Genomic DNA, 27,065 nt, shown 5'->3' with positions numbered 1-27,065 from the left:
TGTATGAAATGGGCTAATGGTTGAAACCTATTTTGACATTGTTTATGGTCCACTCAATCTTAAAAGATTTTACAGTGCTGTATGTTTTGTTCTGCAATTCATGCTCCTGTAGATAGGAAGATCCAACCCTCTGTTTACAGAATAATAATTATTGTATAAATACATCACTACATTAAAGTTTTACATTAGAACAGGCAGTGGTATCCATCACGTTTCTCTTATTTGACCTCTGGTGATGGTTGGAAATCTAGTCTGAATGATTAATCACAAGATTACTTGTTGGATATTTGTTTGTGTAGGAACCACTATCTGGAACTGAAGCGTACTCTCTCACTGTAGGTTTGCCAAGAAAATTGTAACTGTTGTAAAGTGAATTTAATGCCTGATAAAATTTGCATCTGTTTTGCTCCCCTATTGGCTTACATGTAAATGCATCATATGGTGTTATACTGAACCATACTAACTGGGACATTCCCAGGCACAAACGCTGTGCTAAGTTAGCTGATCATTGAACCATTCTGCCCCACTTTCTGAAGCTCCATCCTGGAATCCCTCCGACTTTCCCCCACCCACAATAGTAAAAAGTAACAGTTTCAAAGCTTATCCTGAGACTTGTCTCTGCATTTTTTCATCCTTTCTGCTGCCCCCCCCCCCCCCCCCCCCCCGACATGAAAGCATTTCAAGACGATGCCCTGTATGAAGGGCGCTATTTAAATCTAAATGAACCATCATTTGTTGCAAATTCAATTCCTGATGTAAGATGGGAACAAAAACTAATCATCCTCAATCTCGGAAATAGTTTCTTTTAAAACAGAATATTTTTACTAATGTTTCTCTTTTTACAAGGAACACCTTATATGTGCTTATTGTTTTGAACATCCTGTATAGTGTAGTTTTGTACTAATGAATAAACATTTGGAAGGCAAAGAATAGATTATGCAAAAGGAATAATAATGGCAGTTTGTTAGGAGTGACGTTTTCTTATTCAGTATAAGGAGTGGTACCTGAAAATGGAAACGTTTGAGAGAGCTCCTGTTATTGTGGCAGTGCGTCATTGGGTGGGGTTTGCTGACGTGGACTATCATTACATTTAGTTTTGAGTCATTTAACTAACTCTCATAAAATGTGAGGAAATCTTGGAACAAGAACTGCATTTATCTAGCCATATTCACTTGGCATAACATCTCAGAGAGCTTTGCAGTGACCTGGTCAGATGCTGATTGAGGGGGAGTGACCATAGGTGCAGTTGAAGAGGTAGGTTTTAAGTTGAGATTTTAAGACAAATAGGGAGAGAGGCAGCTAAAGGCTCTGTCACCCATGGTCATGTGAAGAGGGCAAGGTACAAACAGTTACGTTTCAAAAGTAGCTGAGCAGAGGAGGGGAAATAACTCTATCCTTATTTCACAAGTCAGGAGGGATATTTTATAGCAATTTGTTATAGGATGGAAAGGACTAGAAAGTGGCAAACCTAGAGTAACATTTTAATTAACTGTAGCAAAATTAACTATTTGAATGATTTCCTATTGCTCAGGACTGCTTTGGATGAAATTGGCAAATTGTTGTTCAAAGACTGAATGGGTTCTGGATTAATTGAAGATATTAATTTGATTCTTGGGCTTTGATCTGTCCAATTTTTAAAAATAAAATTACAGTGCATGATCCAGGAACAAATACATTTAAAGACTTTCATATACTCTATGGTTATCGTCCTAATTAAATTATAGTGAGGCTTAATGTGCGTTATTTGTTTTTATCTTTTTTACACTTTCATTTGGAACTCGTATGGATGATACTTTTGACAAATTGTATTGTGATGTATGAAATCTTACTGATAATTAAAGTCAGCAAAAACTTCAGGGCTTTGTACAGACTGAGTCTGGAAATTAATCTGAGTTCTAGTTTTTTTTTAAAAACGTTTAAAACATCCAATGCGACTGGACTGTTGCTAATGTTCCCTCATTAGTTCAACTCATCCAAATCCCATACTCTTTACCCATACCTTTTATGTATTTTTCAAGTATTTTTCCAATTCTCTTTTAAGTTATGTTGTGGACTTCAGCAGTCATTTATTGTAAGACATTTCACATCAACAAGAGTAAAATAAATTATTTGAACCTCCCCTGATTTCTTATGGTGGTAACCCTCAAGTAATTTTTGCAACCTGTATAGTGCCTTGTGTTGAAACATCTTGAAGCATTTCACTGATTTTTCTCTAAAATGCAGTGACTGTATTTGTAGATGAACATGGCAACCAATTGGCATGCAGCAGTGTCCAACAAACGGCCTGGAAGTAAATTAGTTTTTTTCTTGCGAGGAGAATCTCTATTGGAATAGTGCTACTAAAGCTTTAACATCCACCTGAATAGGCAGAGGTATCTCGGTTTAATATCTAATCTAACTTAACATCTTCTGATGCCTCAGTTCTTAATTCTTGGTACACACCACACGTTTTGGGAGTGGGCTGAGCCAATCCCCATTCCAAACAGCAGTTGTCACAGGTGTGACTTCCTTTTAGAACTTTTTATTGAATGACGTTGTGCCACCTCTATTTTCCAGTAAGTGTAAAAGGCTCTGAAATTGTGACCTGGTTTTGTTTCCTTAGGTGTCAGAAAGATATATTTCATGCAATATTAAGTACAAAATTGTTAATTGTTTGTTGAGTCGTTTGGCAGGTTGCAGTTGATGGTTATGATAGCTTGTCTATTCACATTGCTGATCTAAATGTAGTGTATAGTAATGTTAACATTGTAATAGTATTAGTGAGAACATTGTTTTAAGGGTGAAATCTTTAGAGGGACAGCATTTATATAGTGGTTTCAAGTTTTCTTGTTGCTTTTGTATTAGCAACTTGGCTCAGTTGGTAGCATTTTCACTTCTAGGTTGCATCTTCTTTAAGCCCCACATGAAGATAAAATGTAAGGATTATTTGAAATAATCTAGGATGACACAAGGCAGTAGTGAAGGTGATGAGATCCATTGGCAGAGATTCACTAGTTTTTCAGATGGGACATTTAACCATGTTCTGTCTATTGAGATGAAGATTAAAGATTCTGTGACACTATACAAAATATTCTTTCAATATCCTAGCCAACAATCCTATTATTCATAATTTCATTGCTGTTTGTGGGACTCCTTGCACAAATGGCTGTTGTTTGCCTGCCCACAAAATATACAGTCAATTCACTTTACCGTATTTTCTGTGAAGCATAAGAAGTTTGTGTAAAAAAAGTAAATTTCACCATGATGCAGCAGAGGGTGCTCTTTCTGAAGCTGGGGTTAAGAACCGAACAGTTGTGTATTATATAAGTAGCATTGCTGCTCATTGAAGTCAGAAAAACTGCTGCTGAAGTTTGTATAAAAGAATTTTATACTGTCATCCAGTCCCACTCAGAGGGTCAACTGCTGCAAGGCCTTGGCTGCATCTGCACCCCCAACATCAACTTTTTACTATTTGAATAAGTCCCAGTGTTGAAGCAAAGATGAGGCGCTTTATTATGCTGTACTAAACTTCAGAGAACTTGTTGACTCAGTTAAAAAAACAGAAAGGCATTTTGGTTCAAGTTTTAAATAAGTCATAAAAAAAATTGAAAGCTGACCAGCTGTTCTTCCCTTAGTGCATATCCAGGCTTTACATTTTAGATTTGACTATATCCCAATATAGTCTTAATATGAACTCTGTGCTTTTAAATCAGCCTGCCTTAAAATCCTATTTTCTAAACCTTACCTTTGTCTACTCTGGTGCACATCCTGAGATTTACTTTAGATGAATGCAATCTATTTAACTTTCGTCTCATCAGATAGCTGGTTAATCCACCTTGAACCTTGCTTGGAACATTTCACCAACAGCCGATTAGCCTCACAGCCATAGTATAAGGTGTTTTCCCTGCAGCACATCAGGGCATTTGGATTTTGGATTAATTCAGAACATGTTCAATTGATTTTGGTTTTCTAAATTAATCTGTCCTGTCAAATCATCTCCCTCACAAACTGAACTTGGCCCTACTGACAAAATGCTTTTGCAGTGCTAGTTATGAAAGTGCTGCCTTTTGTACACAATTCCCACTAAGTTTAGAACACATTCAGTGGGTAGAACTGTACTCCCAACAATTGCATTTACTGCCTGTTTTCCATTTAAAAGAAAATCTATTTTTTTTCGGAAGAGCAGTTGGTGATTTAGTGTTTTTTGGTATTGTGGAGATATAAAAATACTGTTATTATTGTTTTAAATACATTTGTTCTTGTTGAATAGGCAACAGTTAATCTGCCTTTTACATGTAATGCAAATTTATTTATGTTTTGGATTCTGACTTTCCATTGGTCTAGGATTGCAAGTCTGAATAAAAGACCAAATTTTCATTCATGTATTGCCATATTAAATTTTACAGGATTAGTTGCTTAATCTTGGCTGGATCCACATCTTTACTATTGTAGCAATTATACTGTAGTCTGTTTGAACAAATCATCATGTTTGCTATCAAAATTTTATAGTTCTTGTACAGTAACTTTGTCCTTACTGAGCTACACTTGACACCAATCCTGTGTGAAATTTATCTGAGATGTGTTAACAAATGCAAGGATAATTACTACCATTATAATGCACGCATGTATCAAAATCTGAAAAAACAGCAAATGGTCACAGTTATCTGTGAAAATAGCAGGTTACGATTTTGCTAACTTTCAAAAATAAGCATTAAATCCATTCTGAAATTAGAATGTTCAACTATGGATTTGAAAACGGCACAATAAATCTAACCTAACCTGGGGCTGAGTATTGCTGCTTGCACAGAAAAAATAAATCTTTCTTCTATCTTCTAAAAGTTCCATGCTTAGTGCAATTTAGAGAAAGTAAATAATGTAAGGAAATGGCTGTCATCTGAAAAAAGGGTTCTTTATATCTTTCTCACCCTTATGCTCCCTTACACAATTCCCACTTGTCATGCTTGCGTTTGCTTTCTCTCTCGCTTGCTCTCTCTCTCTCTTCCTTCCTCTATTGAAAGATCGGGGACAGATCGGTATGGTCCCTGAGGGCAGGGAGTCAACCCACTCAGCACTTGTTAACCTTTCAAGAGAATGCTCAGGTAGGGTGGTCCAGCAATATCAATGGCAAGCTATGCTGTTTTAGCTGTTAGATTTCAGAAGTGCCCCAGCTCACAGCCTGGGGTCCCCAAGCCTTGGCTGTTGCCAACCTGGGCCTAATAGTTTCTGGAATTAGGTAACCAGGATGCATCCCTCCAGGGAGAGGGTGCACATTCCATTCTAACAATTTATCTCTGAAATTTCCATGTGTAGGTGGGATGTATAGAATTATAAGTTTGAATTGGATAATCTTCAGTATCTTGATGGGTTTCAGCATGTGTCAGACACCCTCGTGACCCCCAAAAAAGTTCTGTGAAGCGTTTGAGATGTCTCGGTGATTTAATGAGGCACTATATCAAAAGCAAGGACTGGTTTTGCACGATTTTTTGTGTGAAACTTTTTACGACTTAGTATGTGGCAATCTTGTATCAAAGCATATCTTCTACTGATCAATGGCAGTGCCTTATCAGATGAAGTCAGTGCCTTATCACAGCATGAATGGATGACAATGTTGCCCTCTCCGTAAATTTCTTCTAGTGGAAACAGAACATCTGGAATGGGTGAGGTCACTTCACTCGCGCAATGAACTCTTGAGTTGAATACGGTCAGGCAGATTGCAAATAGATGATCAGTGATGTATTCTACTGCCCACTTAATGTTGCGTATTGCCACTTTTTTATTATGTGAGTCCTAAAATATCTGGCTGCATTATATTCAAAAGCTGCACTTGTTTTCTTTGCTCTGGCAAAACCAATTTGTAACTTGGAGTTTTGCAGAGCTCCTGACTGATAATTAGTAGCTGTATTTTAGTGGACCCCCAATATGACGCAGGGTTTCTGGCATCACCAATAGTGGAGGCTGGGTATCTGGGACCTACCCCCATTCTGTGGGCCGGAGTTTGGGATTGCCTTCCTCTCTCTCTCTCTCTCTCTCTCTCTATCTCCCCCTCCCCCCCGCCCCGTGCTGTGGGTTGGGTATTTTTGACTCACTAATTCAGGTTCCAATATACCATACAATAAAAGTTTTCCAGCTAATCAGTCAATCAAATGGCCAGTGATCATCTATTAGTTTCAGAACATAGCTCTTATGTTTAGCCGTTCACTCCAAAGTCTACAGCTCAAAGTCTACAGTTTTATATTACTCTTGCCTCTGGAGAAAGCTTAACTTGAGATAAAGTGACATTGCGAAAGGGATATGAGACCACTTTTGTTTGGACTTTGGGCATCATACTTACTGTTGTAATTGCAAAGAATTTGCTTATACTGAATAAAACTACAAAATGTACCTATACTGAGTAAAATCTGACACATCTGTGCCTGTTGGTGATGAAATGTATTCTTGTCAGAAAAATGGAATTTGGTTTATGTCTAAGAGTTTATTGTGATGACTAAAGTGGCTTGGGAATTGTCCCTACATAACAACTCAATTAAAACCCAGTTGTCAGCCTGTGTTTATATTGCAGTACCAGGAGGAATTTTAACTCACTTCAAAAGATATCATAGATTGGACTAAGCACAACTTCTTTATTCAAATAGATATGTGCAAATCAAAAAATGGTGCAGTTGCTAACATAATCATCTGATACATACCATTTGATACAAGTTATTTTTAGGATTCGAGGATCTCCAATTGGAGGATCTCCAATTGGGGGAATTAATATTAGTAAAGAAATGGTTTTAGGTAAATTGTCAGGTTTTAAAACTGATAAATCTCCTGGACCTAATGGCCTACATCTTAGGGTTTTCAAAGAGGTGGCTACTGAGATAGTGGATGGCTTGTCTTTGATCTTCCAAAATTCTCTGGATTCTGGAACAGTTCCCATTGATTGGAAGATTGCAAACGTGACACCACTATTTAAGAAGGGTGGGAGAGAAAAGATGGGGAACTATAGACCAGTTAGTCTGACATCAGTGGAAGGGAAAATTCTTGAGTCCTTAATTAAAGATGTCGTTATGGGATTCCTGGAAGACCATAACAAGATTAGGCAGAGTCAACATGGCTTCACAAAAGGGAAGTCATGCTTAACTAATCTTCTAGAGTTTTTTGAAGATGTAACTAGCAGGTTAGATAGGGGGGAACCAGTAGATGTAGTATATTTAGATTTTAAAAAGGCATTTGACAAAGTGCCACACAAAAGGCTATTGCACAAGGTTAAGGCCCACGGGATTAATGGGAACATATTAGCATGGATTGAAGAGTGGCTAACAGGTAGAAAACAGAGAGTAGGGATAAACGGGTCATTCTCGAATTGGTAGGATGTGACTAGTGGAGTGCCACAAGGATCAGTGCTTGGGCCTCAGCTATTTACAATTTACATCAATAATCTAGACGAGGACATTGAGTGTAACGTATCTAAATTCGTGAATGACACTAAACTAGGTGGGAGAGTAAGCTTTGAGGATGATGCAACGGGATAGATAGATAGAGTACAGAAGAATTAGGGGAGATCTTATTGAAACATATAAGCTTCTTAAAGGCTGGATAAAGTAGACACTGAGGGTCTGTTTCCCCTGGTAAGAGAATCTATAACCAGGGGTCACAGTCTTAAAATTCAGGGTCAGCCTTTTAGAACAGAGTTGAGGAAACATTTCTTCACTCAGAGGATAGTGAATTTATGGAATTCACTCCCCCAGAAGGCTGTAGATGCTCAGTCCTTGAACATCTTCAAGGCTGAGACTGATAGATTTTTTAAAAAAATAGAGGGATTAGGGGATATGGGGATAGGGCAGGTAATTAGAGTTAGGTCAGAAGATCAGCCATGATCTTATCGAATGGCGGGGCAGCCTCGAGGGGCCGAATGGCCTACTCCTGCTCCTAATTCTTATGTTCTTGTCTCAGTATTAGCAAGGTTCAACTCGACATAGTTATAATAATGCTAGTATTTGATCATTGAGATGTCTCAAAGCACTTCAGGATTTTACTGTGAAGTATAATGACTGTTTGTAGGCAAATGTGGCAGCCAATTTACACATAACAATTTCCCTGAAAATGTGCTAAAAATCATTAATTTGTAAATGTTTGACTAACTATGCTTATTTGAGATTTCTTCACAACTGTGTATCATTGAAAATATGTGTTGACAAATTATTTTCCTACAATTCAGTCCAATTTTATTTGGCTACCATTATGTGGTGAGAAAAAACATCTCTTTCCTTGATGCTGTCACCACAGTTCAGGAACTGTTAAAAATAAATACACGATAAAGATGGTAGCATTATGTGGCCTTTTGCTGCTGCAATTTCTACAAAGACAAAATTAATGGCGAGGAGGCTAGTACACATGAAGGCAGAGGAATTTAAAATGCGGAAAGGTCATTGGGCCCAATAAGTTATTTATTTAATGGGATATTTAACTTTATGCAAATGAAAAGGAAATTTGTGTAATAGCTTTACATTTCTTAGTGTATGCAAAGGGATACTTTATGATCAGAGGCTGAGGCTGCAACAAGTCCTATTTGACCTTTTATTCTTAAGGAATTGCAATGTGGAGATCAGCAAATAGGAGACTATGCAGGTATGAGCATTGAAAATTCAATGCTAACAAGACTTTGGATAATCTAAATGGTTAACCTTATTTCTGGAAAAAAGTGCAGAAAGCGTATCTGGATGTCTTTTGAGCTGGTCTCCTGGTAATCCTAACTCTTTGACTATAAAGTCTCCTTGGCTATAAAGGAAGACAGTATTTTTAATTGAAAAATATAGAAATTTTTTCATAATTTGAGCATTAACCCTGGCAACATACAGTTTTTTCAAAAAATAAGTTTTTCTGAAAATGCAAGTATTATTATGTTGGGCTCAAGTAAAATTCCCATTTCCTGTACTACAGTATGAGTTGTGGCAAACTTGCATAATTTATATCATATATGACTTGTGCAAAGTTATGTATAAGTCAGATTTTATGACTAATGCATAACAATTGCTTTAATGTCACCAGCATTGAAACAGCCATGAAGTAAATGAGCAATTTTTTTCTGGGGGATTTGGGGAGAAAACTCCCCTTTAATTACTAATTTAGAATACCTGTAATTACCTCTGTACTCATAATTTTTACACATAAAATGTGTTTAGTCAAGATTTACGCATAATCCACCTGAATAAAAATTGAATCTATTCTCCCTTGTCTACCTTTGCTGAATTCTTATTAAGACGGTTAAACCTAACTTGTACTCCAAACCTTTCTACCCTTTATCGATTGAGTTATGCTTATTCTCAAAGTGATAACATTCTACATTTTAACATTACATTTTGGTGAAATGACATTCGGTTGCCATGGTCAGTTTAAATGAGATTAAGGGAAGAACAGTGTAACATGGAAACCTGAGAAAAGCCATTGAATCTATGGTGAAATAAAGATATTGTCTGTGTCAGTGTCTGTGGCTGGCAAATTACTGTGCACTTACTGTATGGTTGGGCAGGCTGGCGCATCAACTTCTGTAGTAAACTTATTTGAACAGTGCTATCAAATAAATAGCCTGAAGAGTTTTATTGACTGATGCATTCAGAGCAGTTAACAAGCAAAGATGGATGGTATGGGGTTCTGCGAGCTGATTATTACTTTCAGTTCGGGAGCGCTTGGAACAAAAGTAGTAATTTGTATATCTGAGGGAAATATAATTATTGTACTATACTTTGGATTTGGAATTTTAAACTTCGAGAAATTTCTGCTTCATGGTGGGGGGGTGTGGTGGAGGATATATCAGTTGTACACTACAAATTTACATTAGTGCCTTTCATGTTGGGAGGACATCCCAATTGGATTGTATTCCCTTGAGTTTAGAACGTTGAGGGGTGATTTGATTGAGGTATTTAAAATGATAACGGGATTTGATAGGGAAGATACAGAGAAGCTATTTCCTCTGGTGGGGAATCCAAAACAAGGGGCATAGTCTTAAAATTAGAACCAGGCCATTTAAGAGTGAAATCAGGAAGCATTTTTTCACTCAAAGGATGTTTTTTTTTAAAAAAATCTGGAATTCTCTCCCCTAAAAAGTTGTGGATGCTGGATTCATCCATACCTTCAACAGTGAGGTTGATAGAGTTTTGGTAGGTCAGGGTATTAAGGGATATGGGAATAAAGCAGGAAATTGGAATTGAAAGGATTAGTTGAGGTACAGATCAGCCATGATCTAAATAAATGGTGGAACAGGCTCGAGGGGCTGAATGGCCTCCTCCTGTTCCTATGTTTTGTCACATTTAGTCCAACAATCCTGCAGATAAAATTTGTCATACACACCATGGCTGTTTGTGGGACATTACTATGCACAAATTTGCTGCTCTATTTGCTTACAAATTTGTAGTCACTATACTGTGCAGAAAGCTTGAAGCACTTTCAGTTGTTCTTGAATCAATTGTAAGAATTATTATTCATCTGGAGAACATTAAGCTGCATTTAAAAGGACGGTCAGTGACACCTTCTGTTCATTTGTTTTTCTAAAATTGCGAATTTTTGTAATGATGCCTGAACGGATCAAAAGTACAATGGGATGATGGATCTCACCGCATTGTTCTTTTTAACGTGGAGTCCTGTAGCTCAGTGGTTAGAGCACTCGCTTTGCAAGCGAGAGACCTGAGTTCAATTCCCAGCAGGGTGAAACCTTGGGCAAGTTTCCTTACTCCATAATAATCCCTCAAAAAAAAACAACAATAAATTGGTAGTTTCAATTCACAACTGCTTGTGGGACATTGCTGTGCGCAATTGGCTGCCGCATTTTGCCCATAAATATACAGTCAGTTCACTTTACAGTATATTCTGTGAAGCGCTTTGAGACATCTAGAAGACGTGAAAAGCGCTATATCGAATACAAGGATTATTATCTCAATATGTTCTTATAACTGGATTAACCATATACATCGTGAAAGTTCACTAAACTTTCTGGTACATTGAACATTATTAAGTGAAGGTGTAGGTAATTTGATCAGGGAAAATGCTTTTTTAAAAAAAAAATACCCTCAATTCTTTTGATCAAAAATGTGTTCTGATGAATCTGCTGCAAAGGTTCCGTACATTAATTTTGTCTTTGTAGCTGCCTGTCATAGCACATTCCCTTCTAGTTGGGATGTAGGACAGGAATTCTCTGTGCCACAATTGGTAGCATGAAGTGCAGAACCAGAAATTTACACCAAATAATTCACGGCCTTTTAAGGAGTTCATGCGAGTTCCTCCCTCCTGTGAGGAATCAATCCCTTTGAAGTAACCAAGATGGTGAAATATCTATTCTCACAACATATCCTACCACTCTAAGGTACAAAAAATAGAGCATCAGAAAGCAAACTGATTGCCTGATGGTATTCTTTGGTCCACATATTTTTAGTTTGAGTTTTCCAAGCAGATGAGATTTTGAACATGGAACATTTTGGCAGCGATGGAGAGATTCATACATAAGCATAAAAAGTGTTAAAAAGTTTCCAGACCTCCTGTGAAAATGTGCATCAGTCCGATACTAATAAGTTACGCCATTCTTTTTTGTCACATAAAATTCTCTTGTAGGCCCAATTTATAGCTTTTGAGCTATAGTGTGGTTGTACTCAGCATTTTGCAGTATTTGCCTCTGGCTTCAATGTTTGCATTATTTTTGAGGTTATAGGAGATTTATGTAATCCTCTGTAATAAGTTGCTTGATCCTATATTAAAATGTATAAGAATTATAATTAAGCTAAAAATGTAAACCCCTAACTTCATACACAGATTGTGAATCCTGGAATGGATGCTAAGGACTGTACAGGATACAAAGGAAATCTCAGAGGTTCTCAGAATTGCAGGTATATTAGTAAATCAAAAGTATAGGTAAGACTAGTAGAAAACAGAAAGAGAGTCTGTCATGGACTGGTTGGGCCGGAGGCCTGTTTTCATACTGTACGTTCTTTGTACAGTCGTTAATTACATTTTTGAAAAACGCTTGAGGGAATAGGGTGAGAAAATAAAGGAGATATTAGTAATAATAATAATAATAATCCTTACTTTTGATTTAGCAAAATCTTATAATGTCGTTGAGACGTCTCAAAGCACTTCTCAGAATATATTGTAAAGCGGATCGATTGTATATTTTGTTTGCCGAAACTTGGCAGACAATTGCACACAGCAGTGGCCCACAAACCGTGTCTTCTTTAAAAAAAAAATCTTTCAGAAATGTCTAAGTTTGATGTTATTGAAGTCAGTGTTCAGGCCACCTGGTTGTAGAGTGCTCAGAAGAAAATGAGATGATGCTGCTGGAGTCTGCACTGAGCTTGGTTGTAACCAAAGGTAGGATGATTGGAGAAAAACTGGGAGAGAGTTAGTGGTGAACTGTAGGGAGGTAGGATTATGTTTACAGATGCACTGGATATGTTCAACAGAGCAGTCACCTGACCGGCACTTAGTCTCACTGATTCAGAAGAGTGAGCACAGTATAAAATATTGGCAGAATGTCCACGGCTTACCTGGAAACAGTCATTCAATGCTATAGTACTCGTTTAAGAGGAAACGGTGGGGTGGAAGCTGAATTGAGATAGTAAAGGAGCTCACCTTTTTTTCTCTCTGCAATTGTTTTGTCCAGCATACGGTTATTGTGTTATATTAATAAATATGATTTTGACAAGCATAGTTTATCGTATGTTATTAATAAAAAATCTGGGCAGTCTAGCTTTCGTACAGCCTTCATAATTCTGGATGGCACACAGTAAATGGTTTTCAACGGTAATTGAAAACATTGTAGAGATTTGTACGTTGCTCTCTAGCCTCTTTGAATATAAAGTGCGACATATACCATGTTGATGGTGCTTTTTGTGTAATCAGAATCATCAACAGCTTGCATTTAGATAGCACCTTTCCTGATAAAGAAGTGACTTGAGGCACTTTACAAATGAAATTAATTAGAAATGAAGTGCATATTTCTTGTTTTGGAGGTCAATGTGGCATCTATTTGTGCCAACAACATCCAACAAGCAGTGATGAAATCAGTAGCAGCTACTGAGACCCTTATCCACAGGAGGCAAGGACATTGATGACAATACCAGTGTACCAAATGTGTACTGTTTTAACTGTCCATGTACATTATTTTGTTTATTCATTATTATCATGGTAACTTATATAAGATCACTTTAAATTTGCATTTTATTTAGCGCCTTTACATTTTAAATTGAAAAACGTTATGACAATTTAAAATTTCTTTTGGAGATAAACAAAATCTCCAAAACTCAAACTCGTGTCTTATTTTGGGTGAGGCACTCGACTGAAATATTTATTTCTGATAACTGTTAGGATTTGGATGCATAGATAAAACCCTCTTTGATCCTTTGAGTACTGCAGTTTGCATTCTCCCAAGTATAAGCTTTGTTCAGTTGCAGCACATAATCACTTATCAGCTTTGGCAGATTTGATACAAATTGTACTGATTAATAACCTTATTTTTCTTAATCTTTCCTCCCTCAGAATAAATGGAATATGATATCCAGTTGTTCAGTTTCCTGGTACTTGGCACTCTTATGGTTCATTAGGGGTAATCTATAAATGATTGATTGATCTTGATTTTAGTAAAATCATTAATCCTGATTTTAGTGGGTGGATTTGACGAGGAAGGTGGCGAGTGTAGACATGATGGATACTGAAGTACTTAAATTTTTCCTAAGAACTTATAAATTAAATTGCTAGTTATGTACAATATTTAGTTACTTTCTTTCTCCTCTCCTTCACTGAACACACAAAATCCCTTTCTCACTTCGGCATAGAATACTGCAGAAAGTTCACAATTGGGCCAAGGTCTTGATTAGTTCTAATAAATGTTCATATTGTCCTTTGATACCGAAAATAGGACATGAACTTTCCACTGGAAGAGACAAGGTGCCTGTTTTGCCCCAGTGGGACTCTCCACCTAGTTCCTGCTGAGGAATGATGAAGGTGGTCACGTTATTTGGTATGTGGATTTAAGTTTTGCTGTAAGACTTGTGCTTGCAGGATATTAGCAGGGTTACCACACTACAATTTGCCATAACGTCCTCTACCTTCTCCATTATAAATTTTAAAAAGGTTCTTGAATTTTATGACCTTGGACATTGGGCTGCCTGAGGCTTCTGTCTGCATATCAAGTGCTTGGACCGTGCAGCTTCAGTGAATTCTGGATTTTCCATTCTGCATGTATCCTACACTTCATAATGGTGATTGGGGTGAAATCAAAGAAGATTGCTGCTAATTCCAAGGTGAATAAATTCTCAGCAGGGCAAAAGGTTTGGCAGGTTTCCTTCCTCTAGCAGTAAGTAGGAACCCGTTTGTTAATCGATTGATGGATCGCTTTTCGGGGGATAGTAATTCCTTCCGCCCCAAAATTGTATTTTTACAATTATTAAAAAAAAATTTGGTCACACAATCCACAACTGTTTGTGTGACACTGCTGTGCGCACCTGGCTGTCGCGTTTCGCCCTCAAAATATACAGTCAATTCACTTTACAATATATTCTGGGAAATGCTTGAGATGTCGCGAAGACGTGATAAAGTGCTATATTAAATGAAAGGAATATTATAAATTGGGTGGGGAGGAAGAGAAAGTCCCTTTGATGGATTGAACTGAGGTATGTCAAGGTATGCCAACATGATTTAGTCCAGTAATTCTTAATAATACAGTGGTGTGAGATAACAACCAGAAAAGAAGCTGTCATGGCAACATGCCCCACTCCACTGCCGTAGAGAATGATGTTGATGTTAATATGACTAGTTGATATAAATTTAAATGGATTTAATAGGAAATTGAATGGGACTTTGGCAAATGTACAATTTAAGAGATTATACAATTTATACAGATCAGACTTATGCGCCTTTTACTGTACATGTTTATGGCATGGACGGCACTGGTGAATCAGACCATTCAAGTAAAGTATGGCTAGAAGGTTTCCTGTTTTGAGAAGGAGGTGGTGAATGCAAAGAAGTCAATGGAAGTTAATAGGGATGTGTTACTGAGGTCTTTGGAAATAAAAAGTTGATAGTGCAGTGCATGCCATTCTTTGGGAACAAGAGAAATTGCTTTTATTACATTTGTGTCTGTAAACTTCACTGAAAAATCAATGTTCGGTATTGGGTTTTTTAACAAAAAAAGTTGAGAAACCAGACAGTTCTCATTGGGTAACTCGTCTGCACACATTCTTTCTAATTATGGATTCTCACTGCTCTGTTCAAGTTCCGCATACAGATAAGCTAACCCACAGGAGTATTTGTTCTGGTTCAGTGTCCTTAAAGAAATGTAACCTGAATGGTAAGAGGATCTTCCCCCATCCTGCTGTGAATATACGTCATTATTGGAGGTGCATTGTCAGCTTTTTTTTCCCCCCTCCTCCCATTGACAATAGATTTTTGTCTCCGTTGTCGAACAAATTCATGGCATCATTCACCTCTGAGGAAACATTCTAAGGGTATGTAAGATGTTAAAATTGGAGAGAAAAAGTAAATCCAGAGCAATACTTTTTGGCCCTGGGTTGTTGGGAGTAATTTAATATGGGCAGCAGAAATATTTATTTGCAGAACAAATACTCTAGGAGCTGGAACATGTTTCCAGAAGGGTGTAACACATGTGGAACTCTTGATTTGGTTTGGAAACTCTGAAGCATAGTGATGTGTCAGACACCAGGTTGACCAAAACAACACAGTTTCGAGCAGAGTGATAGAGGCCAGAACACTGGACTTGTTTGAGAAACTGATTGGTGCTATAATGGAAATACCATAGGATTGGTATTTTGAAAAGATTAATCAAATGAGCTGAAGCAACTTTTTCATATTTTGTGGGTATAGGAAAGCGAATGCTTGCTTAAACACTGGTGCTTTTAAAAAAAGATTTATCTTCCCAGTGACATGGTTTATAATAGTTATAGTCCTTGTATTTGATACAATACCATTTCATGTGAAACGTTCAAAGCACTTTAGAATTTTCTGTAAAGTTTAGTGACCATGTATTTGCAGCAAACATGGCAGTCAATTTACACACAGCATATTTGAAGAGCATTTTTTTTCTTAGTGAGTTTACTTAGTTTGGCAGTAGTTTGTAATTTTAAATCAACACGCTTTTTATATTTTTTTCAATTTTGCACTTTATGTAACAGCCACTGCAGTTGATCCCAATTGGATTGACCCAAATTGAATTTCCCTTTGACCCAACTTTAAAGTTTGCATAGAGTGCCATGAATGTCTCCAAGCAACTGACTATCTCAATGTCTATCTCACTGACGATATCTGACTTCCATTGTTAGATGACATTTTCAAGTGTAAAGACCATACTCGAAGCCAAGTGAAATTCACTTGGAACCAATGAGTTTAAGAGACTCCTACACCTCACTGTTCATCTAAATAGTGTTCCTTCAGGAACATTCACAACCCAAGCTCAGTATCCAATAAGTGTATTTGCCATAATTCTGTTCTGCCCAAAATTTACAGGTGGGTTGGAAATAATTCTAAAAACTGAATCCTGTAATTTGACTTTTGTATCACCTTCCTGGTTAAATCAATTATCCTTAAAATAAGGTAGTACTTCAATCCATGATTTTTTTTAGTTACTTTCGTTATTTGAATACTAATATGCAGATAATCATATCAGCAGTCACAAAACGAGTTAATCTAATCAAAATGCTGATGAATTTAAGTGCTTCCTGACTCCAGTGACTTTGTTGAAACGAGCCACTGAGGATTTTATAAATCTAGTGAGCAGCTAAGTTAGTCTTCAGAATTCTAAGCAACGCATAAATGCGGCACTGGTTTAACAAGCACCACAGGTTGGGGCAGTGACTGTTCTGTTCTCCAATTTAGAACTTTTATAAACATGTATAATTTTGATTGAGAGCATTTACTTGAATTCATTACTTTTCTTGCAGGGGGGAGTTTTTCTAAAATATAGGTACATTCTCAAAGGAACAGAGTTTAATAATGACCTAAATTAGGACTAGTAAACTAAAATGAGTTGAATATTGCTCACCTTTAACACATCGCAATGGTGATGTATTTTTTTAAATTGTTATAGGCTACTTTAAGTCCTCTTGTCACTTAACTCTATGCAAAAAAACAGAATGCACATGTTGCATGCAGTGTTGTGGGATATACTTTTGGGACAATGTACTTCCTGGAATTATTGTTCTAGGTTCCTTCTTTTCTGAAAATAGTTGCCTTAATTCCAGATCCACTGATGTTCTGTCCACTTGCTTGTCAGACATCAAGGCCTGGATGAGGCTCAATTTCTTGCACCTTAAAATGGATAAGGCTGAAATCATCCCCTCGGCTCTCTCCAATGTCTTCTCACTGATAGAGCTGACCTCAACCTCCACTCTATTAAACTTGTGCGTAATCTTGCCGTTCAGTTTGATCCTCAGCTCTCCTTCCTCCCTTACATTCAGTCCCTGACCAAGGTCACTTTTCTTCAACTGTGCCTCAGTGCCAGTCCTACCTCTTATCAAATGCCACCAAAATATTCATTCATGTTATTTCCCACCTTTGTTATCTCCCGCATAGACTTTTCAAGTGCACTCTCCACTAGTCTTCCGAGTTTTACCATTCGATAAAATCCACCGAATCCAAAACTCTGCTGTCCGCATTTTTACCCACACTAAATTCCCATCATCCTCGCCAGGCTCTGGCTTCTTCCTGTCTCTCAACAGATCAACTTCAAGGTCCTGACCAGTACCTATATATTCCTTCCATTCCTAGCACCTCTCTATCTCTGATCTCCTACCCCACTCCTCTGTTTGCCCCTCTGCTTGGCTAAATCAAGGTTGGTGAGCATTCCCTGCCCTGTATGTGCCACGATCGGTGGTTAAGTCTTCAGCTATTACGCCCTTAATGTCAAAAACTTGTCTCCCCTACCCCTTTGTCTTGCCTCTCTATCTGCATCCCACCTAAAAACCTACCACCACGGCCACATTTATGATCACCTCCCCTTTTCCCCCTCTCTCTTCTACCTTGCTCAACATCCGACCTCATTTTTACATGCTTCGAGACGTTGACCTATGCTAAGAGTGCTATATAAATGCCGGGTGTTGTATTCATAATAATTTCTGTTCACAAACCTTTACAGCTGTTCACCCCATCATTTATAAGGCAGGATTAAAATACCATTTCAGCCAACTGTCAGACAGGAGAGGATAGATAATCCAATGATTGAATTGCGATGCTGCAAATTCTGAATCATTATATGGTTTACTCTCAAATCACAATTGGGTTAGACCTTAATTTGTACCATTAGGTTAAAATCAATATCTTTCAGAATGTGTTTGATAATGTGTGCATACCATACTTGCATGTGGAAGCATTCCTGTACTAATACTGATGAGTTTTTCCCCCACATGGTTGCTCACTGTAATATTTGTAACAAATGTTGTTTGTGTTTCATTCTAATACTGCATTATTCATAACAGGCATCTTGCAATTACACATGTTGAAGAAATACTGGCTCAGATTGATGTATTCTACTTGTATGTATTAATTGCAGAAAGAGCATCATATTTGACTGAATATCCCAGAAATGTTACTCCCAAGAGGCTAAGCATACTTAATGATCTGTTCTTCATGGGATTGGACAACTGATAATAGATAAGGATTTGTAAAATGTAGGAATAGCAAACGGGAAGTATTTTGCTTCAAGTACTAGAGAAACTATAGCATTAAATGTTGAGGTAACTCAATAGATGTTATTACAGAAATACAAGGGTTCCTATGTAACATCTGGAATGCCATAATAATTTTGTTCACAGCTGCTACAGCAATATGTAGTAATAAGACTTCTCAATATATCTTTGGATGATAGGTGTAATGAAATTATGTAACTGTTCACAGAAATACTAGCTACCTTGGGAAGACTAAGGACAGGAGGGATTTTGCACATGATGGTTCTTCACATATCCCAGAGGATGACAGGGTTAAGCTATCAGGGTTGGCTGCAGACCCCCATCACAATAAGCTTTTCAAATGATTAGAGGAAGCTTTGAATGGCAAAACCTGAGTACTGTGGAGAAATGATGCTAGTTTCACACCATTGGGTGTTGAGCAGATGGAGAGCCATTCTGCTGTACCATTTAGGGCAGCTGAATTAATACTATGGAGACTGACTGTCAGTGTATATTTTGGTGTTTAACAGTGTGCAGTGCTGACATGGCTGTAATCCATTCAGTGCTACATGCCAAAGCATTCAGGCCTGCACCAGTACCAAAACCTTTGGGAATGAATAAAAACGTTAAATCAATTTCACTGTTGTAATAACATAACATTGAAATTATCTTGAAAGACATCAGTCCATTTTGTGAATTCTTGAATGTTTGTTTCCAGTCTGGTTTGCTGGATGTTGATTCAGAAAATAAAGAAGATCCCACAAAGTAGATAATCTAATGAAATAGTCTCCTATCTTTTGCTCTCTCTGGTATATTGTTATTGAAGGATCTTCTCTTAGATACATACTGCTGTTGAAGGGCGACATTAGTCTTTTTTTCTCTTTTTCTCTCTCTCTCTCTCTCTCTGTTTCATTGATGTTTCCACTAACCTAATGTTGACTCTGGCTTGTATGCAATGTCCCTCGAAGGTCCCGTAGAGAATCTGACAGGTAAAGGATCTTCATGCAGTTTGCAGCACAGCGCAGATTCTCGTTGTGTGGCAATTCTTCAGTGACTGTTAATTCCCCTTGCCCGAGGATTCAATGTAATCTTGTAGCTTGTCCCTGCCATCCTCTGGGATGCATGGAGCTCTATGAAGACTATTAATCTTTGGAAAGGTGAAGGATTTTTTTTTAAAATGCTCTGGCCTCCTATAGAAGGCATAGAACCATGGCTCATTATACAATTCAAGTGCAGCAGAGAAACATGTGCAATGGAGTTTGTTCATATGAATTAATAACTTTACAAATTGCTATTAGCAAGCTGATTAAGACAGAAATTATGAATGGCTTTCAAACTAATTGTTTTGTAAGGGCTTATGGTTGTTGAAAGGAAGAAAAGCAGTTTTACATGGGCTAAAAACTCTTCAGATGTTGTTAATCTCACTCATGCTCATGAAGTGTATGTCTTCCAGGAGGCTGCAGACTTGGTTCACGTAGAAATTCGGGTACAATGGTCTGAGCTGTCGATGCTATACAATCTGTCGCTTTTATACTGTGTGGCAGAATCCACAGCATAGACTGTGTCCAAATCACAAATCATAATTTTCTAGCTGTGCATCTCTATACAAGCCAGGAATGTGCAAAATGCCATTAGTTACTGCTTCAATATAAAAGTGCCAGGTGTCAGCCTAGCTCAGTTGGTACCATTCTTGCTTCTTGAGTCAGAAGGTTTTGGGTGCAAACCCTACATCGGTACTTGGAACTTAAATAGTCTAAGGATGATCCTGAAATGCAGGGCTGGGACGGTGTTGTCAGAGGTGGCTGTTTCCCATCGTCTTGGGACGTCCTCCGGATGTGAAATGCACTGTATAAATGCATTTTGTTGTTGTGGGACATTGCTGTGTGCAGTTGGGCTGACACATTTCCCTACAAATACAGTTAGTCCACTTCACAATAAAATCCTGTGAAGCACTTTGGATCTCCTCCTGACATGAAAAGCATATCAAATGTAAAGGTTATTATTACAGTCTAGGTTAGACAGACATTTCATTCAGAAAGAACCCCAGGTGTGCGCTGTATTTTTGGAGGTAGAATCCTTCGTTTGAGACATTAAACTGAGATCCCATTGCAAAAGCAATGGGAAATCTCGACTCCCAAATAGTGACTGGAAATTCAGACTGTGCAAATGGCTAATAAGAATTCAGCCTGTGTGGGCTTTTACCCAATCATGTGACTTGTGAAGTATTATCAATTGGGTCACCAATTTGGAATGCCAATATATGGATTTTCAAGCAAACGAATCAAATGCTCAGTTGGGCGTTATGTAGAATGGTAATCAATGTTAATTTTAGAAAAGCAGAAAACTAGCAACTTAAGAACATAAGAAATGTTTGACAAAAAAAGGCCAAGGTCCATCTCGTTCGCTTTCCACCATTCTGGCAGTTGCATGCACATATGTCCCAAACTACCTATGTGCTATATCCCATAATGTTATTTCCTAAAAGAAAACTGTCTATAAGATGTATGAAGAATTGCTGTAGACCACGATCCTCATTGTTTTGATTACACCTTTAATTTTTTATTTGTTTTTATAATTTTGAGGAAGTAATTCTTTATTCAGCATTGAAGTTAAATTTGAACTGTGGTTCTGGATTCAAATAAAATTAAACTGTTGGCTTACCCTGGTGTCTTTATCTTTTCTAGCAGTTGCTGTTGAAGCTGTTATCCAGCCGGTTGCTGAACTGAATCCACTTCTGCACTGTCTGAACCAGTATCATGAGAAAGTTTGCATATTGTAAGGTGGTTGTAGCCACCTCATTGGTCTGGGTGCTGCTGGATATGTTTCTACTGCTTTACTTCAGTGAATGTAACAAGTGTGAAGAAAAGAAAGAACGTGGCCTTCCTGCTCGAGAAGGTAAGAAAGTTGGTAGCAGTACCTTATATACATTAATATGATAAAACATGCACTTTGGGTATTGACATTTATATATTAAAGTCTGGCTACATTTTCTATCATCACATATTTTATTTGACAGAACCGCCTATACTAACTCCCTATAGGAACAAATCTGGGACATTGCACATATTTGAAGGGACAGTTTTAGAATGTGACTTAATTTTATTATCTCATGAAATTTCATATCTCAATTTGCTGAAGGTGTTTTTGATCTTTGCTGTTTCGACACTTGCATTTTCTCAATGTTGGAACCCGTGTAAAATATTGGCAGTTGCCAGCGCTGGAATCAGGATTTGGCAGCGCATACAAATGATGCTTGTTGTAAATGTTTTAGAACGGTAAATAAAATTTTAATTCTGTGTCTGAAATAATGAAGAGACTTTATGATGTGGCACTTATGATTTATTTTTTTATTTCCTCATTACTGAAAAATGTTAACTTCCCAAGAGTCCCTTAATGCTTAAATGAAAAGAAAGAAAATCAGACTTGATCCTACTTAAGATAGTGTGGGAACCAAACCAACTGCAAATGAAAGAGAGAGCTTTATCTTAGATGGTTGCTGATTTCTATATCACTGAAGAACCATTTTGACATTTACAATCCATTTTTCTAATGCGCGCAATTTTTAAATGTTGCATATAATGTCATAAGGAAGGTATTATTGAAGATTCATTCCTTCAAGTTAATTGCTTTTAGAATAACATAGGCAATGAGGGAAGCTTGTGTCAATTCCATCGTTTCCTTGTGGCCAGATATCCTTTTTAGAGTGACATTGAGGCCAGCAAATGGCAACATATTTGTGCAGGCCCTTCAAGATCCACCATTTATAAAGCAAATTAAATCGATGGATTTGGAAAGATTTAATTTCAGTCGGTTAAAAATAATAAGATGTTTGGAAATGCTGGATGCTGAAGATGGGAGAGGAACAGAGGACTGATTGCCTATTGCCCTCGGGGATTAATACAAGACTGTATGAGGCAAGAAAATATTGTTCAGCCTATCAAACCAAACAATTTTTTTCCTGACTGAATATGTACAGTTTTGTATCTTATTTCCTCAACAATCTCAAGGAAAACAAAATTTCCAAGAGAAGCAGGCTTAACTGTTTTTCTTGATCTCCTAAAGATGGTACCTTTAGAAGATAAATTAGATTTTCCAGTTTGTGCTTGGGCCTTAATGGTTTTGCCATAAGTGTCAATATCCATGATTATATCAGGACAAGGAGCCTTGGATAATGTCATCATCTATATCAGTATTTATCACTTTATTCCTCAATTGTATTCTCGATAACTAGATATTTCCCAATAACTTTTCAAGGAGTAATTCAACATCATCTCCTACTGATAGGCGTCCAATTAATGTATTTTCTGCTTTGTCGAAAATTATCACCTGTCCTAATTTCTCAGTTTAACTAGGGCCTTGCTAATCTTGTACTTCTAAACCTAGTTTTCAGTAGATATTAATAATAATAATAATAATTGCATTTGATATAGCGCTTTTCACATCTTCTAGATTTCTCAATATACTCAATATAGCACAGAATATACTGTAAAGTGAATTGACTGTATGTTTGTGGGCGAAATGCGGCAGCCAATTGTGCACAGCAGTGTCCCACAAACAGTCGTGGATGAAATGACCAATTTATTATTGTTTTGTTTTGGAGGGATTATTATTTGGCGTGTGGAGTAAGGAAACTTGTCCCAGGTTTCGCCCTGACCTGCCTGGAATTGAAACCAGGTGTCTCACTTGCAAGGCGAGTGCTCTAACCACTGAGATACAGGACTCCTAATATTCACCAAGTTACCCTTTTACGTTCAAATGATCTATGTCCTTCAGCATTTTGAGGGCTTAAACATGGTCTCTTCTCTTTTTTTCAATTAGAATAAATTCATCTATTAAGATCAAAACCTTCAGTTTTGTTTGTGGTGTCATTCCTTACCTTTTGCTGAAGTAAGGAATTCAAACTTCAGGGATTGAGAAATAAGCAAGTCCTTGTATTTTCATTCAGATAATCTATTCAGAGACTTTGCTGCATAGGTTTGTGATTGTTTACCTGGCCTGTGCATTTTTCTCAAGATGGTGTTTGGATTGATGTTTCCTCCCTATCCTTTTCCAACAAGCTAAAGTAAAAGAATGTTATTTGAATGGCAATATCAGCTTTATTAGTGGATGCGAAAGGAGTATAGTCGTAGTAGTGTTTTCGTTCTTTGTGGTTACCCTGTGATCTGCAACAAGGAGAGTTGTTGGAGATTTCATGGCACTTTTTGAAATGGGTTTTTTCTTCTCTGGTGTCCTGCCCAATAATATTCTAAACGAATCATTCACCTCACAACAATGGAATCTTATTGAGGCAATTGGCTGCGTTGGTTAGCCAGAAAAACAATTGCTACACTTGTCAATAATTACCCAAAGCACTGTAAGACTTTTCACTGTGATAGTATACTTTCTTAGTAAGAGTGAGAGAATTCAAGTGAGAAACTGCAGCAAGACTAGATATGACTTTTCCACCACGAACAGACCCCCCTTCACCCTCCCTCAACAATAAGAATGAATTGTACTGGTTTTCCCTTCTTTCTCTCCAGGAGAGCATTTATACACATGTAGGAGTAAACACAACAGAAAATAGTGTACTATGAAATTTGTACACTAAGGTGTTTAGCTGCTGTACACCTTTTACACCTGTGTTTAAGTCCCAGTGAGCTCAATCATTTCATTTGTAAACTTCTGTTGTCTGGAGCAGCCTGATTTAATTTGGTTACAATGCAAAATAATATAAAATTTATGTAAAGATATTCATTCCTCAATCATTCTCAAACTGAAGGTTTCTGATTATCAAGGGAGCAAAAAAGATGTATTAAAAGGGCAAATCATAAAAGTATATTTTGAACAATTGCTGTCCCTTCAAAAGAGCTGATCTGGCAAGCAAATAATTAATTGTAATTCCCAACTGTACTGGTACCTCTACAACCTTTTTTAATATGAATTCTGCGCAGAACTGTTTACGGGTCATGGATGGAATGAGCTCAAAACATGTAACAAGTTTGCAACAAGACAATGATTGCAATTCAAAATAGACTACACTAATTGTTTTAGTTATTGCTCAGAGGAGTTATGGAATGAGAAATGTAATTGGAACACTGATGAGTGAAAATAAGTGCTTTACATGTTTACCCTGAAAGTATTGCTTGTAACTCATTATTTGGGGGAAAACGTGCTTCTGTTCCCCAGTATTGCAGTGTCTTATCTTTAATGAAAATTCATAATTGAAGTTAAGATTGGTGAAATGGGCAATAAATCGTCTGTCCCACAGATAAAGAGACTATGAGGCATTTTTACATTTTTAATTGGCAAACTATGAAGGTATGACAAGAATTAAATAAAATAGTGGCATGTTGCTCCAGTGTGCTAAATCGTAGAGTACAGAATTATCTCTATGGGAACAGTTGGTAAAGCCACTATTCAGTCTGTACTGATTAAGTGTTCTCAAGGTGTTGGTAGGAGTATTACAATTTCCCTGTATAGATGGTTATGAATCTTGAATAAAAGAAACCTTGATTTTAGAATCTAGGCATTTCCCCAGAGGGTAGGGAAAGTGTCAAAATTGAAGAAGGAATGGTAATGATTTGAGCAAACAAAGGAAGGATAACTTATACGATCAATAGTATCCTAAGTATTCAGAAATTGTAAAGCAGTTTTTATGTTAGTTTATGGAATTAGATTCTGTATTCCATAAATCCAAATCAAAATTATGTAACTGGCTAGAATTCCCCCCCAAAAAAATTAAAAAAGGAGAATTCTACCTCATTGTTTATTCTGCCTTTAGTTGACCATCTAAATTGGAGAGAGGAGAACATTGAGACACTGACCCTTTTAGAATTTAGTCTTTCACAGGAAGCTTCTTCAGGCTCGTTCTTCACTCTGCTGTATACAGTGCCTTGTATTGCAAACATTTATTCTTTATCACTTGTTAGAACCTCTTTATAGCTTTGTCATTCTTTCTACATACACATTTATGTTTGCAAGTTATTTTGCAAGTTGTTTATTTTTTGTTATTCCTTCAACTTTTCCAAACTGACTATTAGCTTTAGAATATTTTATTGGATTCAGGTTTAAGGATCATGATCTGCATTCAATTGGCTGCTGAACTACCTCTCCAGACAGTTTGTTATTGGTTTAAATTTATTTCAAGTGCAAAACTGAGGTGAAAGGCTAAGACATGCAGTGTAGTACAGCAATAAGACTAAAATAAAAAATATCCTATGTCAAACTGTTCAGATTCAGTGTTAAAAGTCTGTAGATTGCTGGAGGAAGAAAAGGTGAGTTGATATTCCAGTAAAGAAATTAGTTTAATTTGGAGACTGTAACCCCTCTGCTGACTTGGTTGGTAAAGCCACTAATCTGTTTGTACTGATTTAGGATTTTCCCAGACAGCGGTGCGAGCATTATAATTTGCCTCCGTTCCTCTGGTCTATGAAAGGGAAAACTGGAGTCCTGTAGCTCAGTGGTTAGGGCACTCACTTTGCAAGTGAGAGACGTGAGTTCAATTCCAGGCAGGTCAGGGCGAAACCTTGGGCAAGTTTCTTTACTCCACACACCTAATAATAATCCCTCCAAAAAAAGAACAATAATAAATTGGGTCATTTCAATCCACGACTGTTTGTGGGACACTGCTGTGCGCAATTGGCTGCCGCGTTCGCCCACAAATATACAGTCAATTCACTTTACAGTCTATTCTATGAAGCGCTTTGAGATGTTTAGAAGATGTGTAAAAAGCTATATCAAATGCAAGGATTATTGTTATAAAACATCTGTTTTTTGCTCACGATCCTTAGTGGAAAGTGGGGACAGAATGTAACAAGGATAGGGATAAGGCAGAATGTATAGCACTGTTTATTTAGAGCTTTGTTGTATTATGAAGGAAATCTGCAGGGGAATAATGATACTGTTCTTTGGGTATAGATAATAGTTGGCCAATCTTAAAACCACATGCTAAATTTATACCAAAAGTTGAATAGAGCTTCATTTATGTTAATAAATTGCATTGTCAAATTCTAACCAGGATTGCTTTGTTTCTCATTAAGAAAATTGATTACAGAACTTGAGCATTCTTTGTAGAAAAGATTCCATAGATAATCACAGATAATCACAGCAGTAAGTCTCATTTTTTAAAACCTATTTTAAATCTAAATTTCATTTAGTAACAAAACCTTGTTTTATTTCAGAGATAGTACAGAAGCCACAAGAAGGGCCTGGAGAGATGGGAAAACCTGTAATAATCCCAAAAGATAATCAGGAAAAGATGAAGGAGATGTTTAAAATCAATCAATTCAACTTAATGGCGAGTGATATGATAGCACTCAACAGGACTCTTCCTGATGTCAGGTTAGATGGGTAAGTACAACCTTTAGGGACAGGGTTATAATGGTTATAACGCTTTTTAAATTCTGAGTGACAATGCTCTTTAAAACCGTCAAAATAAACTGCGCTTTTAACTTGAGACTACAAAGA

The 27,065-nt window shown here is 37.2% G+C and overlaps 1 protein-coding gene across 1 annotated transcript in view; it reads left to right on the top strand.

Annotated features, from left to right (window-relative positions):
• The first annotated feature begins 1,166 nt into the window (after positions 1-1,166).
• The window catches only part of galnt1 (UDP-N-acetyl-alpha-D-galactosamine:polypeptide N-acetylgalactosaminyltransferase 1), a 77,664-nt gene continuing 51,765 nt past the window's right edge, over positions 1,167-27,065 (top strand). Inside the window, exons 1-3 of the mRNA XM_007897441.2 lie at positions 1,167-1,254; positions 21,305-21,515; positions 26,780-26,948. Coding sequence (XP_007895632.1) covers positions 21,377-21,515; positions 26,780-26,948 — 308 coding nt within the window. The 5' untranslated portion in view covers positions 1,167-1,254; positions 21,305-21,376. The remainder of the gene's footprint in view (positions 1,255-21,304; positions 21,516-26,779; positions 26,949-27,065) is intronic.

The sequence above is a fragment of the Callorhinchus milii genome, unplaced genomic scaffold, assembly GCF_018977255.1.
Source record: "Callorhinchus milii isolate IMCB2004 unplaced genomic scaffold, IMCB_Cmil_1.0 Scaffold2, whole genome shotgun sequence".
Classification (NCBI taxonomy): Eukaryota; Metazoa; Chordata; class Chondrichthyes; order Chimaeriformes; family Callorhinchidae; genus Callorhinchus; species Callorhinchus milii.
This window is presented reverse-complemented; position numbering and strand designations above follow the sequence as displayed.